This window comes from Oryctolagus cuniculus, chromosome 17, assembly GCF_051225735.1.
Source record: "Oryctolagus cuniculus isolate XC-2025 breed Fujian yellow rabbit chromosome 17, ASM5122573v1, whole genome shotgun sequence".
NCBI lineage: Eukaryota > Metazoa > Chordata > Mammalia > Lagomorpha > Leporidae > Oryctolagus > Oryctolagus cuniculus.
The window spans coordinates 55948280-55963221 of record NC_142883.1 but is presented as its reverse complement, the minus strand read 5'-3'; the positions used below and the strand labels follow the sequence as shown (position 1 = coordinate 55963221).

The 14942-nt window shown below is 41.4% G+C and overlaps 1 protein-coding gene across 4 annotated transcripts in view; it reads right to left on the bottom strand.

The window, feature by feature from the left end:
* Positions 1-14942, bottom strand: part of DNAH9 (dynein axonemal heavy chain 9) — a 371124-nt gene that overhangs the window by 112500 nt on the left and 243682 nt on the right. For all 4 annotated transcript variants that reach the window (XM_070061398.2, XM_089317689.1, XM_070061394.2 and 1 more), the window contains one exon: positions 9187-9447. In XM_070061398.2, the coding sequence (XP_069917499.2) occupies positions 9187-9447 (261 nt within the window). The remainder of the gene's footprint in view (positions 1-9186; positions 9448-14942) is intronic.

Here is a 14942-nt window from a genome sequence, read left to right as displayed (position 1 = left end):
AAATAATTTGAAAGATAGAGTTACAGAGAGAGGTAGAGCCAGAGAGAGAGAAAGAAAGAGAGAGAGAGGTCTTCCATCTGCTGTTCACTTTCCAAATGACCACAATGGCCAGAGCTGAGACGATCCAAAGCCAGGATCCGGGAATTTCTTCTGGGTCTCCCAGGTGGGTGCAGAGGTCCAAGGACTTGGGCCATCTTCTACTGCTTTCTCAGGCCATAGCAGAGAGCTGGATTGGAAGTGGAGCAGCTGGGACTTGAACCGGCGTCCATATGGGATGCTGGCACTGTAGGCTGGGGCTTCAACCCACTGTGCTACAGCGCCAGCTCCACTAAATATAACTTTTAAAAAAAGATATATCATTAATTCTGTAAAGCATAATTTTAAATAAGCAATGTACAGTTTTCTCTCATTTGAATGTGTCATAATTTATTTCTCTAATTCCATATTGTTGAACACTTAGGTCATTTAATCTTTAGTAGTTGGTTAAAATGATATAGACTTGAAACAAATAAAAACTCAAGCTGGACTTCAGTTAGGCTTATATTTAACTGATAAATACATTCGAGGAATAGTTACATCTTCATAAAATTGAATCTTCTACAAAAACTTGGTGTGTGTGTATATATATATGTTTATTTACTTTTTTATGTATTTCAATAAAGATGTGCAGTTTTCTTCACAGTTTCAACAAATTTCTTTACACTTATTTGTACCTTATGATTTGGTTGTTGTTTTGAGAATACATTCTCTGCTGGTTTATTGTGGCTATTTGGAAAGCTACTGAAATTTGCAATTTATTTTGTCATAAGCCCCTAGCCTTTCTCTTTTGTTTTGCTATATTTTTGGAACATTTATGAATAATAATATATTTATCTTCTATTTCACAACAGTCATTAATATTTTGCATTTATTATTGCATTGGTTAGGAATCTAGAGTAAGTTTTTAAATGCTCATAGCTGGGGGAGGGGTGTCACTGTGCCTCTTCTCTGCTTATGGAAATGCCTTTACTGATGTAGGGGCCCTCCATCGGATAGAATAGGCTGATCCTGGAGTGGGATTGAGTGTCACCAGTTAGCAAAGAACTATGTTAGCATTTCTCAATGGCTTTCTCCATTGATGTCTGGTTGGGTATGGTTAATAACACTAGATTTACTTGTTGAATGAGTCTCACCAGTTGGTGGCACATTTGTGTCTAAATAAATATCTGGATTTCACTTACTAGTATTGTACATAGATGTTCTGCACTATTCATAAGTTAAATTAATCTGGGGTTTATTTTCTTATGCTATATCTATCACTTTTAGTATGAGTTTATAGAATAAAGGTCCTGAGAAGTCCCATAGGAAAGAAGTTTGTTTAATTCTGTTATTCTAGCATTGTCAATATTATTTCTTGAGGAAATCTACTTGTATATTACTTTTTAGTGCTGTTAAAAACTAAATGACAGACTGGGAGAAAGATTCACAACATACTTGCTGGAGAACAAATGCTTATAAATAATATTTGTAAATTAGTAACAAAAAGAGAAACTATCATATGTCTGATCTCATTAGAATGAAACCATTCAAATTTTAAAGAAAAGCTACATGTTTCACTCATTTCATTGGGTAGAAATGATTGAAAATATCTAAGGTTGGAAAGGATAAAGAGAAAGTAGTCCTCATAGCTATGAATAAAGAGAGTCATTTTGGATAGAAATTTCACAGCACTTATTTTAAAAAGTATTAATTATGGAGTTCTCTATTACTTCTGTAATAAATTAACAGAAACTGAGAAACTCAAAGCAATATGGCCTACCTCCCCCACACACCCATGATAACTTTGTGAGGTGATGGGCATATTAATTTTACATTTTTATCATGTTGTACACTTGAAATATGTGCTGTAAAGAGGTAATGTAGGTTAGTAATATCCATTTGTATTTAAAATATAATATATTTGATATGCATTTATGCAAATATAACACACAGAAGAACTGTTGGAATAGATACATCTCAAATTATTATTGGCATTATCTTTCAGGAGAGAACTAGGGCTGGAGTGGAAAATGAAGGTGACTGTATATTTGACCCTATATATTCTATACTATTTGAATTATTTTAACAATAAAAATGTCATTACATGTTATTAGTGTAACAAAAATAAGCTTACTCTGAAAATATATAGAAAATAAACAGAAAATTCCTAGGGACTTTGCAGAGGGAAAAAAAGGCCATGACACTGCAAGATAAACCATTGTTAAACTAAGGCAGGAAAAGTTATACTGGATTTATTTTAGTTTAGCTATAAAAGCAAAATAAAACTGCCAAACTGGAAACAAAATGTGCAGAGACTTACTACCAAGCTCTGATTTACAGGTATTCTTTATGTATTAACTAAAGATTTATTGTTAAATTTGAAAATAATGAGAAAACAGGGAAATGGCTCTTAGACACCAGAGTCCTGTGAGTGCAGAGGTTTTGAGGATGAGCCAGGAATCCTTGAGTTCATATAACAATACTGTCCTTAGTACATGCACACAGTGCCCCCTGGCCCGTCTACTCCATTAACAATGCTCATTGTCTGTAGATGATAAACACTGGCTTACAGGTAAGACTCTTAGTGGTGCCATGGGGCTCTCAGACCCTGCTCAACTCGCCTTTAGAGCAGCATCTTCCCCATCACCTTTGCAGGCACCCACATCTGTGCCCACAGCTTCGATACCCCACACCCTTTCACACGTCACGGCTTTGCTAGCATTGTTCCATCTGGGATGTTCTTTCCTACCATGTTCCCCCTCTAGCAACGCCCTCATACCTCCCGTCTCATAGGTTTTTCTCTTCTCTGTTTCCTACCTGGTCAGGCAGTCAGTTACACCCTCTTCTGTGCACTCAAGCCAATGAGACTGTCTAAGTTTTATTTTTGTTAATGTAATACATGAAGATACTTCAAAACTCTAATAGCTACAAGGCTCAGGACAGAACACAGTGCCACATCACCACAATTCTTGCTCCCTACAAGCCACAATTTATAAGCCACCATTCCTCCCATCATTACTTCCAAGTTTCAGTCTATATTGACAAAGAACATGCTCATGCTGCCATTGCTTTTTCATTGTAGATATTACAAAGCAGACTCTTACAGCAGAGTGTGAACATTTACTTTTTTTTTTTTCAGACCTCTGGCACCCCCAAGGGTTATTCTGTAAATTAACACTATGTATATGTTTATGATTATAAATATTGTTCATCTTAGATTACATTATATTTCTTGCATATCTTTCTTTTCCAAAATTAATAAATATTTTTGTTGTTTGTTTCTTGATAAGGTGACTTTTGGGCAAACACCTGGAGAAACAGCAAGGAATCATGGGAATGGGTGTTCCCACAGGGATGGGAATTCCACACAGAAGCAATGCCTGGGACAGAGCTCCTGGGGTTGGACTGTACTTGGAGAGGCAGAGCAAGAATGTTAGTGTGAGTATAATAGAATGATAAGAAGAGTGGTTCTGACTGATGTGGTAGAGGGATGTCGGGTCTTGTGGTCATGACAGAGACTTGGGATTTTATTCTGAATGTGATGCGAATCAATGGAAGATTCTGAGCAGAGAAATGGCAAGGCCAAACTTCTGTTTTTTTTTTTTTTATTTTGTGTATATTTTTAAAAATAAATATTACTCTTATGATGGACCTTAAGAACTATTATGAGCAATTTTATGCCAAAATTGGGTAGCCTACCAGAAATAGATAATTCTTTTGTACACATGTACAGCTACCAAGACTGAATCATGATGAAAGAAAAAATCTGAAGAGATTGACGAGTGAGGAGATTGAATCATTGATAAAAAGTCTCCAATCAAAGAAAAGTGCAGGACCCAAGGGTTTCACTGCTGAATTCTACCAAATATATAAAGAAGAACCAATAACAATTCTCTACAAACTTTTCCAAAAAATGAAAGAGGAGGAAATACTTCCAAATGCCTTTGTCAAGATCAATATCATCCTGATACCAAAGCCACACAAGCACTTCACAAGAAAGGTCAATATTTTCGGTGAACATTGATGCAACCATCCTCAACAAAATACTAGCAAGCTCAACTCAGTAACACATCGAATGGATCATTCACCATGATCAACTAGGATTTATCCGTGGAATTCAAGAATGATTCAATGTTTGCAGATCAATAAATGTGATACACCACATTAATAGAATCAAAGATAAAAAATCATATAGTCATTTCATCATATGCAGAAAAACAATTTTGACAGAATTTAAGTCAATTTCATGATAAAAACACTCAACACATTCAGCATAGAAGGAATGTACTTCAGAACAATAAAGGTACATATGATATGCCCACAGCTAACAGTACACTCAATGGTGAAAAATTGGAATCCTTTCCTCTAAGGTCTGGAACAAGGCAAGGCTGTCCACTCTCGCTACTTCTGTTCAACGTAGTATTGAGAGTCTTTGCTACAGCAATAAGGCCAGAGAAAAGAAGTTAAAGGCATCAAAAATAAGTAGGAATATAGTAAAACTGTCCGTGTTTGCTGATGATATTATCCTCTGTACATAAAATATAAGAACAATAACAACAAAACTCTGATAAATGAATTCAGCATAGTTGCAGGATAGAAAATCAGTACAAAAAATCAGTAGTATTTCTCTACACAAACAACAAACTTTCCAAAAAGGAACTTGAGGAAACAATCCCACTTATATTAGTTACAAAAAATACTTGGGAATGAATTTAACCAGGGAGGTGAAAGAGTTGTGTGCTAAGAAGTATAAAACATGAATGAAAGAAACCAAAGAAGACACAAATAAATGGAAAGAGATTAATGAGTGAGTGCATTTATGCAGAAGAAATGATATCATTAAAATGTCAATATTACCCAAAACAATCTATAGATTCAGTGTAATTTCTACCAAAATTCCAATGACATTTTCTATAAACATAGTAAAAATAATCCTAAAATTCAAATGACTAACAGATATATGGAAAATATTTAAAATTACTAATCATTAGGAAGCTTTAAATTAAAAGCATAAAAAGATACTGCATCGCATATATTAGAATTGCTGGTATCAAAAAGATGAAAGAACAAGTATTGGCCAGCATGTGAAGAAAAAGGAACTCACTTATGGTGGGAAAGTAAATTAGTAGTCATTATGAAAAACTGTATGAAGTTTCCTCAAATAACTAAAAACAGAATTACCATGTCCAGATATCCTACTACTGAGCGTCTGTCCAAAGGAAATGAAATCAGGATGCTGAAGAATTATCTCTACTTCCATGTTCACTGCAGCTTTATTCACGACAGTGAAGTTATGGAATCAAATGAAGTATCCATCCATGGATGAATGGATAGAGAAATAGTATGTATGCACAACTGAATACCACTCAATCCTGTGAAGGGAGCAAATTCTACTTTCCTAACATGCATGGAATTGAAGAATATGTTAAGTGAAATAAGTCAAACACAGAGAGACAAATACCACATGTTCTCACTTAGATGTGAATCTAAAACTCAGAGAAGCAGAGTATGATGGTGGCTATGAGAAGCTGGCAGAGGAGGGCAATGGGAGATGTTGGTCAAAGGGTATAAAGTCTCAGAAAAGAGGAGTATATTTGCTTTTTTGGATATCTGGTGAATATAGCTAAATAGTTGAGTACTATATATTTCAATATTACTAAGAGAATAAGTTTAAAATGTCTTGGGCAGATGTTTAACCTAGCAGTTACAACACTGATTAAGATGCCTACACCCCACATTAGAGTGTCTGGGTTTGAGCACTAGCTCAAGCTTTCTGTTAAGGGCAGGAGGAAAGGAGGCTCAAGTAATTGGGCTCTTGTCACCCATGCAGGAGACTTAAATTGGGTCCCTGACTCCCAGCTTTAGCTAGGTACAGCTCTGGCCATTGAGGAGCAAACCAGCAGATGGGAGCCTCCCCCCACTCCCCCGTATGTCTTGTCTTTCTGCTTCTCAAATAAATAAAAAAAAATTTAAAAGATAAAATGGATTATCACAAAAAATGTTAAATATCTGAGGTGATGGATGTGTTAATCAACTTGATTTAATCATTCCACATTGTACTCTTAAAACATATACAAGTGTAATCTGTTGGGGGCCAGCACTGTGGCACAGGTTAAAGCCCTGGCCTGCGGCACCAGCATCCCATACGGGCTTCTCGTTCAAGTACTAGCTGTTCCACTTCCAATCCAGCTCCCTGCTAATGAGCCTGGGAAAGCAGTAAAAGATGGCACAAGTCCTTGGGCCCCTGCACCCATGTGGGAGACATGGAAGAAGCTCCTGGCTCCTAGATTCGGATAGGCTCAGCTCCGGATGTTGCAGCCATTTGGGGAATGAACCAGTGGACGGAAGACCTCTGTCTCTCTACCTGTCTCTATCTCTCTCTGTAACCCTTTCAAATAAAAAAAATAAATCTTTAAAATAAATCTGTCAATATATGAGAAAAACAAATTTAAAAAAGATATTCAGACTACCATAATGGGTTTAGTCAACACTGGAGCACAGGTGGAAGCAGAGAGACCAACTGAGAAGCTATTGGCAATAATCCAAGAGATGATGGTGACTTGGACCTTAAGTGGATATTTTGAAATTGAATTGATAGAATTTATGAGTAGATTGGATTGGAGTGTGAGATAAAGAGCCCTATTAATAAGAGCCCATGAATTAATTAATTCTCTAAATAACAGGGAAAAGAAGCTGAGGGATCAAGAACTTTGGTGACTTATGCTACGTAACCAGAGGAAAGCACCTATTAAATTTCCTGGCATATAGTAGACACTTATTAAAAATGATGTTCATTTATTATGTGACAGGAGGACCTACACCACAGTGCTCTTAGCATCCTATTTCATAATGCCTTATTTATCTCTCTCTATTTCTACCTGTCAATCCAATTAATCAATCAATTAAACAATCAATGAATTAACCAACCAACAAATTAGCCAAAAGTGCTTACGAGTGTTCAGTTTGTTTGCAGTTTTGTGGCAACAGAAATGGTAACACTGGCTATACCAATGTCAACAGCTCACATTTACTGACTGGTGACCACATTATCATTTTTCACATGTTATCTCATTTTAATCCTTGTAACAACCCAATGGGGAGAATATCACTATTACCTCTATTTTACAGATGAGGAAACGGGGGCTCAGAGAAGAGAAAATCCTTCTCAAGGCCATGCTATTGGTAAATAGTCCAGTCAGCAGTTAGACTTAGGTCATCTCAGGAAATAGAATCCTTGTGTCAAAAGGAGCTTACAAAGGCATTATTTCTCTGGGCAAAAGATGGGTAAACAGGATTATAAATAAAATGGTACTATTTTTTGTATTCTGGAAATCAAAAAAGGAACACTCTGGAACAATATGGATAGGATTTTGATGGAATGAAATAAGAGTAACTCTAACGAGGAGGGCAGTGGGGGCAGGTCTAAAATGGATGCTGCTGCTGTGAGGAGCAGACAGAGGCCTGGTCTGGCTGTATTGAAAGGTTCAGGCTGGGAGGTGGTAGAGTGATTGGGCCACGCTTCCAGTTCCCCACCTGCTAAGCCATATATCGGATTCCCAGTAGGGAAAGTTTTCTACTGAGGCACTGGGAGGGCTTCACTGGCCCTGGACACACTTTCAGGGGATTCCCCCAGCCCACATTATAAAAAAAAATGTTAAAATGTAATCACTAAGTGCATTAAAAACTATGTAATTTCTATATAGCCAAATGCAACAGGATTTTAGGAATCCCTAGTTGAATCTCAGTTTTGCTAATGCCCTAAAGCCAAAAGATGTTACCATCCAAAGTGAAGTATGAGGTGGTTATTTTTGACCCTCAAACCCTTCACTCTCTCTGAGGATGTAAAGAGAGTCAGGAGGTGGGAGATGAATAGGAAATTGTTAGTGAGACTTGTTAGCGAGTTGTACCTAGTCTGTCTTTAAGGGAGATTTAGGGCAGCTGCCACTTTCCCATAAAATCCAGTAGGAGGGGGCTTTAAGGAGTTAACTTGGTGAACTTTTTGTGCATCTCCAACAGTTTGAGTGACACAGTGGACTGGGGTCTAACTTATACCTGAGAAATTTTGAGCATGTGAGAAGTGCTGATCAACCCCTAAGAGGGGAGCTGGGGAGAGTATGTTGCCATAGGGGTCAACAAGCTCTGAGCTTGTTTTGGGAAATGAGACACAGATGTCTCCAATGGACCAGAAGTCAGCTACCGGCATGGCAGAATTGCCGGAGGTTGTTTTAGTTCCAGTACAAGCAGTTCATTTACAGGGGGCAAATGAATCACTGGAGAACACAACCTGTAGGGGAGAGGACCCCACTGACTGGTTAAGGGTCTCCACAGAGTCTGTGTGAGCGTTACAACAGAAAAAGGGTCAACTTTCTGTCTGGCTCTGATGCTGACTCCTAACAACGTGATCCTGACGGTCCCCCTTTTCTGCTTTTATTTACTCAAATGGGAAAGTTTAGTTGTGACAGGTGAGAAAAGAAAGAAGTAGTTAATCACGTGCCCTTCCCCACCCCCACAGAAAATTTAGATTAAACCAAATTCAAAATCACCTAGTGAATACATCTCAGCAGCCATGCTTGTCTCACCAAACGGTTATGCATTTGACACAATTTATGCATTTGACACACATGAGTTTAGTTGACACACATTCATGTTGTTGCCACAACTAAATTCTCCCTAATTTTGATTTTGTAGTTTTTTGCATATTTTGGAGTCTCAGATTTTAAACCTTTAAGATAGGGGTCTTAAATGGCTTCTGCGGCCTATAGTACTATCTAATGGGTCAAATCACTCTGGTTACAGTAGAAAGATCTCTGGGAATCGGATTTTGAAGATGTGAGTTCAAGTCCTGGCTCTACTGTTTATCTCTGTAATTCTGAGAAGGTCCGTCCTCCTGCTGGGGCTCAGTTTCCTTATCTATGAAGCGAGGCAGTTGGGCTAGTGGACCTGTCACATTCTGGTTGGGTCTAACATTTATGTCTTTGGGATTCCACTGGTGGCTTGTGGAACCTGACATATAGTCAGCTTAAATACACGTTTGTTTGCTTAATGAATAAACCAGTGACAGCTGGAGTTGGCTGGAAGCCCTTTCCGGTGTTTTCCTTATATCCCTTAGGAACTGCGTTTCCTCTGGGTCCTGCCCTGGGGGATAAGCAGGCAGGGAGACACGCTTACCTTGTTGAGGGTGTTGAGAGCTGCCTGGGCTGCTGTGAGTGCTGGCTCTGCTTTAGCCAGGTCTTCCTCACAGTCCTTCTGCTTCTGCCTCACCTCTTGCATGATGAGGGCCACCCTCTGCTCCTCCTCGTCGGCAACGGCCTTCTCCCTGCTCACTTTATCAGTCTCCACGCCTACCACCCGAATCAGCTTGTCTGCATCTACATTCTTCTGCTTCAGCTCCACTTCCTGGGTGGCCAGCTTGGCTTTCAGGTCATCCACCTGCAAAGGAGAAGCACAGGGCTCATCACGAGGAGTGAGAAGTAGAGAAAGAGTGAGCAGAGGGACTGTGGTCAAGGCCCTGATGAGGACCCAACAGTGCAGAGCAGAACAGAACACCAGCTCATGATGCTAAGGTCACAGGTGGAGGCCAGCTCCTAGCTGTAAAAAGGAAAGCAATGTTGGATATCCCTTCCTCCTCACAGAATATTACAAAATACATGTGCCCTGACCTTGTGCCTTGTTGCCAAATGACTTAAGGTGCTTCTCACTGACATTGGTGCCTATGTCCTACAAAACATCGAGTGCCTACCATGATAGTCTGCACATAGTAGCCGCTTAATAAAGATCAGTTGTTTAATCTGAATTGGCTAATGTGGAACAGCCAGCGTTGTGTTGCAGTGGGTTAAGCTGCTGTTTGTGAAGCAGGCATCCCATGTCAGAGTGCTGGTTTGAGTCCTGGCTGCTCTGCTTCCAGTCCAGCTTCCTGCTAATGCACCTGGAAAGGCAGCAGAAGCTGATCCAAGTGCTTGAGTCCATGCCACCCATGTGGGAGACCCAGGTGGAGTTCCTGGCTCCCAACTTTGCCCTGGTCCAGACCTGGTTGTTGAGACCATGTGGGGAAGTGAAGGTGGAAGATCTTTCTTTGTCTCTGTCTCTTCCTGTTTCTCTGTTATTCTGCCTTTCAAATAAATAAATAAATTTTTAAAAACTGGCTAATGTGGAGAGTTCTAAGGGTTCACACAAAGGGAATGTTGCTATTCATCCTGAGAGGCTGAATACACAGACGGCCAGTGTCCAGATTATATACAAAAACATAATTCTGACCTACAACCTGCAGCACCCTGTCTGGGAAACCAGCCCCTTGTCTGTAATAACCATCTCAGGGAGCCAGCATGGACAAGTCAGACAGACAGAAAGTCAGATTTCTATACCTAGTGATAACCCAGCAAGACAAACAACAAACCCTATGACAACTGACCCCAAATGGCTAGGATTTGAGTAATAATGAACCATATTAATTTTGTCTCTGCTTCTCACTTAAAAGCAGCTAGAGAAATCCAAACATGTTTCCCCTGATCAATCACGTAGGAGTCCCCACTTCTAGTGAGTCTAATTACAGCTTCCCATGCCAACACCCTCCAATCAGGCACACCTGAAGCCATCCCCCTCTTCACTATACAGTCTTTCCACTTCTCCGCCTGGCCTTGACTCTTTGCTAAATACAAGGGATGGTGGCTGACCCCCTTTCTGTAGTAAGCTCTGAATGGATTGCCTTGGATGGCTCTCCTTTGGTAGGTCTTAAATCATTACTAGAAATAGATGACCAGGTCAAGGTGGGACAGCAAGAATCCCACTGATCCAGGCCAGCTAGATTCTACCATCCACTGAAGTCATGTCTAATCAGGAGGCATTAGTGAAGTGATGGGAATACAACCCCAAGAAGACCATCTATTTGTCTCAAGAGCTGGGGGTACAGGAGGGTTTTTTATTATTTTTTATTTGCATTCGGAGAAGCACAGTAAGGTGGTTCTCAGAATGTGTTTCCTGGTCAAGCAGCATCAGCATCGTCTGTAAATCTGGTGGACATGCAGACTCCCAGGCCCACATGCAGACCTACTGATTCAGAAATTCTGGGAGGGGGCCTGACAATCTGTGCTGTCACAAGAGCTTCTGGGTGATTCCACTGCCCCTTTGGGCTTGAGACTCACTGGCCTAGTGTAACAGCTTTTTCAGACGCAAAGGGAAGGTGCAGGCCTATTTATCTCTGGACAGGAAAATGGCCATTTGTATGTGCAGCGTGGCCCATCAACTTCACATTCCAGAATGACCTCTTGCCTCTCATTTTCCTGCCGTCTATTTCACGCAACAGGCAAAGATTACTTCAGAGCTCCTGGAACGCGTCAGACAGATTCGGAAGCTTTCCGATGCAAAATACATAAGGGCAAAAAATAAAGTGAGGCTTAGACACTGCTGATAATTCCCTTTTCATGGCAGATCAGAAGCAAAGAAAAGGAAGGGGGGAAAAAAGAATGCTGTTTAATTTTGTGTATTCATAGCAACCGGAGACTTTGTGTTAACCTCCAATGGAGGCCCGCTCCCTAGAACTTGTCTCAGATTCACGTGTTGGAAGGTTAATCCGCTGCCAGCTCCCGTTGTTCAGCTGCAGAGTTATTTCTACAAGGACAAAGATGCAATTGTAAATCAAAATGATTGAGTCACATAATCACTCCAGTCAGCAAACACACTGGGAACTTTTGGTTCCTTTTTAAATCTTCTGAGATTTGAGAAAATTGAAGTGGATTTTTTTTGGTCGTTGTTTTGTTTTATTGACTGCAGACGTGGCTTATGACCTCAGGTCCGAGGTAAATGATCACCAGCACTGTGAACAGTGGCTTCCGAGCTCTTAAGCTGTTGACAAGGAAGTGACACGGGGGTCCCACCCATTAGAATGAGGCCACTCCCCGGAAAGCTACAGAGAAGGCAGAGCTCATGTTCTTTTGCACTGGAGAAGAAATGGAAACAGGTTACTTTTAAAACATTGATTTAAGGCCGGCGCCGTGGCTCACTAGGCTAATCCTCCGCCTTGCGGCACCAGCACACCGGGTTCTAGTCCCGGTCGGGGCACCGGATTCTGTCCCGGTCACCCCTCTTCCAGGCCAGCTCTCTGCTGTGGCCAGAGAGTGCAGTGGAGGATGGCCCAAGTCCTTAGGCCCTGCACCCCATGGGAGACCAGGAGAAGCACCTGGCTCCTGGCTCCTGCCATCGGATCAGCGCGGTGCACCGGCCGCAGTGCGCCGGCTGCGGCGGCCATTGGAGGGTGAACCAACGGCAAAAGGAAGACCTTTCTCTCTGTCTCTCTCTCTCACTGTCCACTCTGCCTGTCAAAAATAAAAATAAAATAAAAAACATTGATTTACTTATTTGAAGGGCAGAGTGACACACACACACACAGATCTTCCATCTGTTCATTTACTCCCCAAACGGTTATAATGGCAGAAGCTTGGCCAGGCTGAAACCAGGCACCAGGAAATCTCATCATGATTTCCCACGTGGGTGGCAGGGCCCCAAGTACTTGGACCATCTACAGCAGTTTTCCCAAGCACATTAACAGGAAGCAGCCGGGCCCTGAATCACTGCTCTGATATGGGATGCTGGTGTTGGAGGTGGTGGCTTAACACACTATGCCACAATGCAAGTCCCAGAAATAAGTTACTTTAAAAACCATTTCTTCTTTCCCTGTATTCAAAGCGCTGCAGGCACACTTTGGACCTTCCCTTGTTTAGAGACCCCCAAACCTGAAGGGAAATATTAAGAGGCAGAGTGGCACAGACACGGAGGAGACCCCTTCCCTCTGTCCTGCTGGCCCCATGAGATGTGACCATGTGAGTGAGTGGGGAGGGGGGGTGCCAGCTGAGGGAGGGAAGTGTTCAGTGGGGGTAGGTGGGCCTCTATCCTTGAAAGAGCAAGCACAGGATGCTAGAGAGAGAGGTGAGGCTTCCTACGACCTTTGCCCCCAGAGCTTCAGACACCTTGGAAATGAAGCAGAGAAGGCATCAGAACAACTGAGAAGGAGCACAGTCTCAAAAAATACACGATGAAGACTATGCATGGATTTCAAAATTTGGGGCGCCTATCTAAGCCTATCTTTTAATTCCTTTTTCCTATGAACTTTTGGAAGCACTCCTCCATTTTCCGGGACAGACGTGCACCTGTCTTTCCCGGGTTGCCTGTTGTGGGCAGGGGAACCTCGTCTTCTGCAGGCAGCTCTAGGTGTTTGGGGAAGGATGTGATTGCTTCCCCTGTTGCTGGAGAAGGAGAGGAGGCCTGGGGTGATCGGCAGTGATAATGACTGCTGAGGCTTGGAGCTCTAGAGACACCTTCCTGCTGACTCTGTGTCTATACCATCCCCCGCAACTGGCATGTGAATTTGGCTTTCCAGGAAGGTTTCCTTTTGAGATAGATGTTCCCATCTCTATCTGTTACGTTTGCTTGCTTAATGAAGACTTCTCACCCCTATTCTGGTAACACAGTTAGATTTCCCTTTGGAGAACTCCCCTTTCCCAAGTCCTTATAGTTGGGGTGGAGCTGATTCCAGTTGTCTTTTGATTCTGGCTTGGTCAATGAGAGCATCTAACTCACAGAGATTGTTCAGCTGTAGGCATACCCCATGGCCCAAGGAGGCTCATCACAGCCATGACCATTCTTCCAAGAACTTGCCTGAAAATATTGGAAACCTGACACTCCCTTTTATCTAGTGTTGCAAATCAGACAAAATATACGTCTGAGGTTGTCGTGGGCCCATGGCCCACGAACATGAGTCCAACAGAGAAGACAGCAGAGCCAGGGAATGGAGGAAACCAAGATGCACAGGATACCCTGTGTTTAGCCTCAGCCCTATTCAAATTGAGCTCAGTCTTCGACTTCTAAGTTGTATGCACCAATTCATTTCTTTTTATTTTGTTTTGTTGTTTTGCTAAATCAACTCCAATTGGATTTCAGTCAGCTGTCATCCAAAGGATCCTGATAACTGGATCAAATAATCTCAAGATTTTCTCTCCTCTTTTCCCCTTTCCTTTTATCCTCTCCATCCTTCCTTTCCTCCTTTTCATTGTCTTCTTCTTGCTCAGTGAATTTGAGTCAGATTTTTTTTTGCACTTGCAACCAAAGGAATTCCGACACATACATCTATGTGAATTATTAAATTATCAACCTCAGATGATGCTGGTGCCCAGGCACTATTTGAAATCCCCAATAAACTGAATTTAAAAGTTTCTAAGTAAGAGACTTGTGGATTACATCCTACATGCATGGAATTGGCAATAGCCTTTAGGCCTTTTATGGCCACTTTTTCAATTCGACAACCCCTGTTTCTCATGAATATACCTGAGTTAGAAACAGAAGCAAGGAAACTGCGGCTTCTGAACAGTGGTAGGGAGGGACGAAAGGAGAGGCACGTCAGAGCTGGGCATCCTGACTGTGCTAAGTGGAAGAACACAAATTGCACCAACTTGCAAGACTCCAGCTGAAGCTGATGCAAAGGCAGAAGACCCAGCGGGACCCACCATGACCATGATCTCGCATCCAACACTGGAAGATCATATCATGTGCTTCTTCAGCTGCCTGCCCAGAAACCTGACACCACCACGGAGCGAAGAAAGACCCTTCAGATGAAAGAGCTCCGGGGCAGAGCTTGGGCTTTGAATTTCCTGCCTTCCAAAGACTAAGTCTTTAACCTGAAGTGACCAGGTCATGCTGAAATGCAAGATGAGGCACTTTCTACTCTGCAATGAATGAGTCAGATGGATCCAGAACTAAATTGAACCTAGATATAGAAAAACAGATACATTTCTGATAATTCTGTAAACCTAAGTCTAATGTTTATATATTTTAGATTAATATCTAATTTAAAAATTTTGTCCATATTACCATTGTAATTACAACTTTATGATAGCTATTGTTGCTACATAAATCCAATCCTCGCTGAGCCAGAGTTG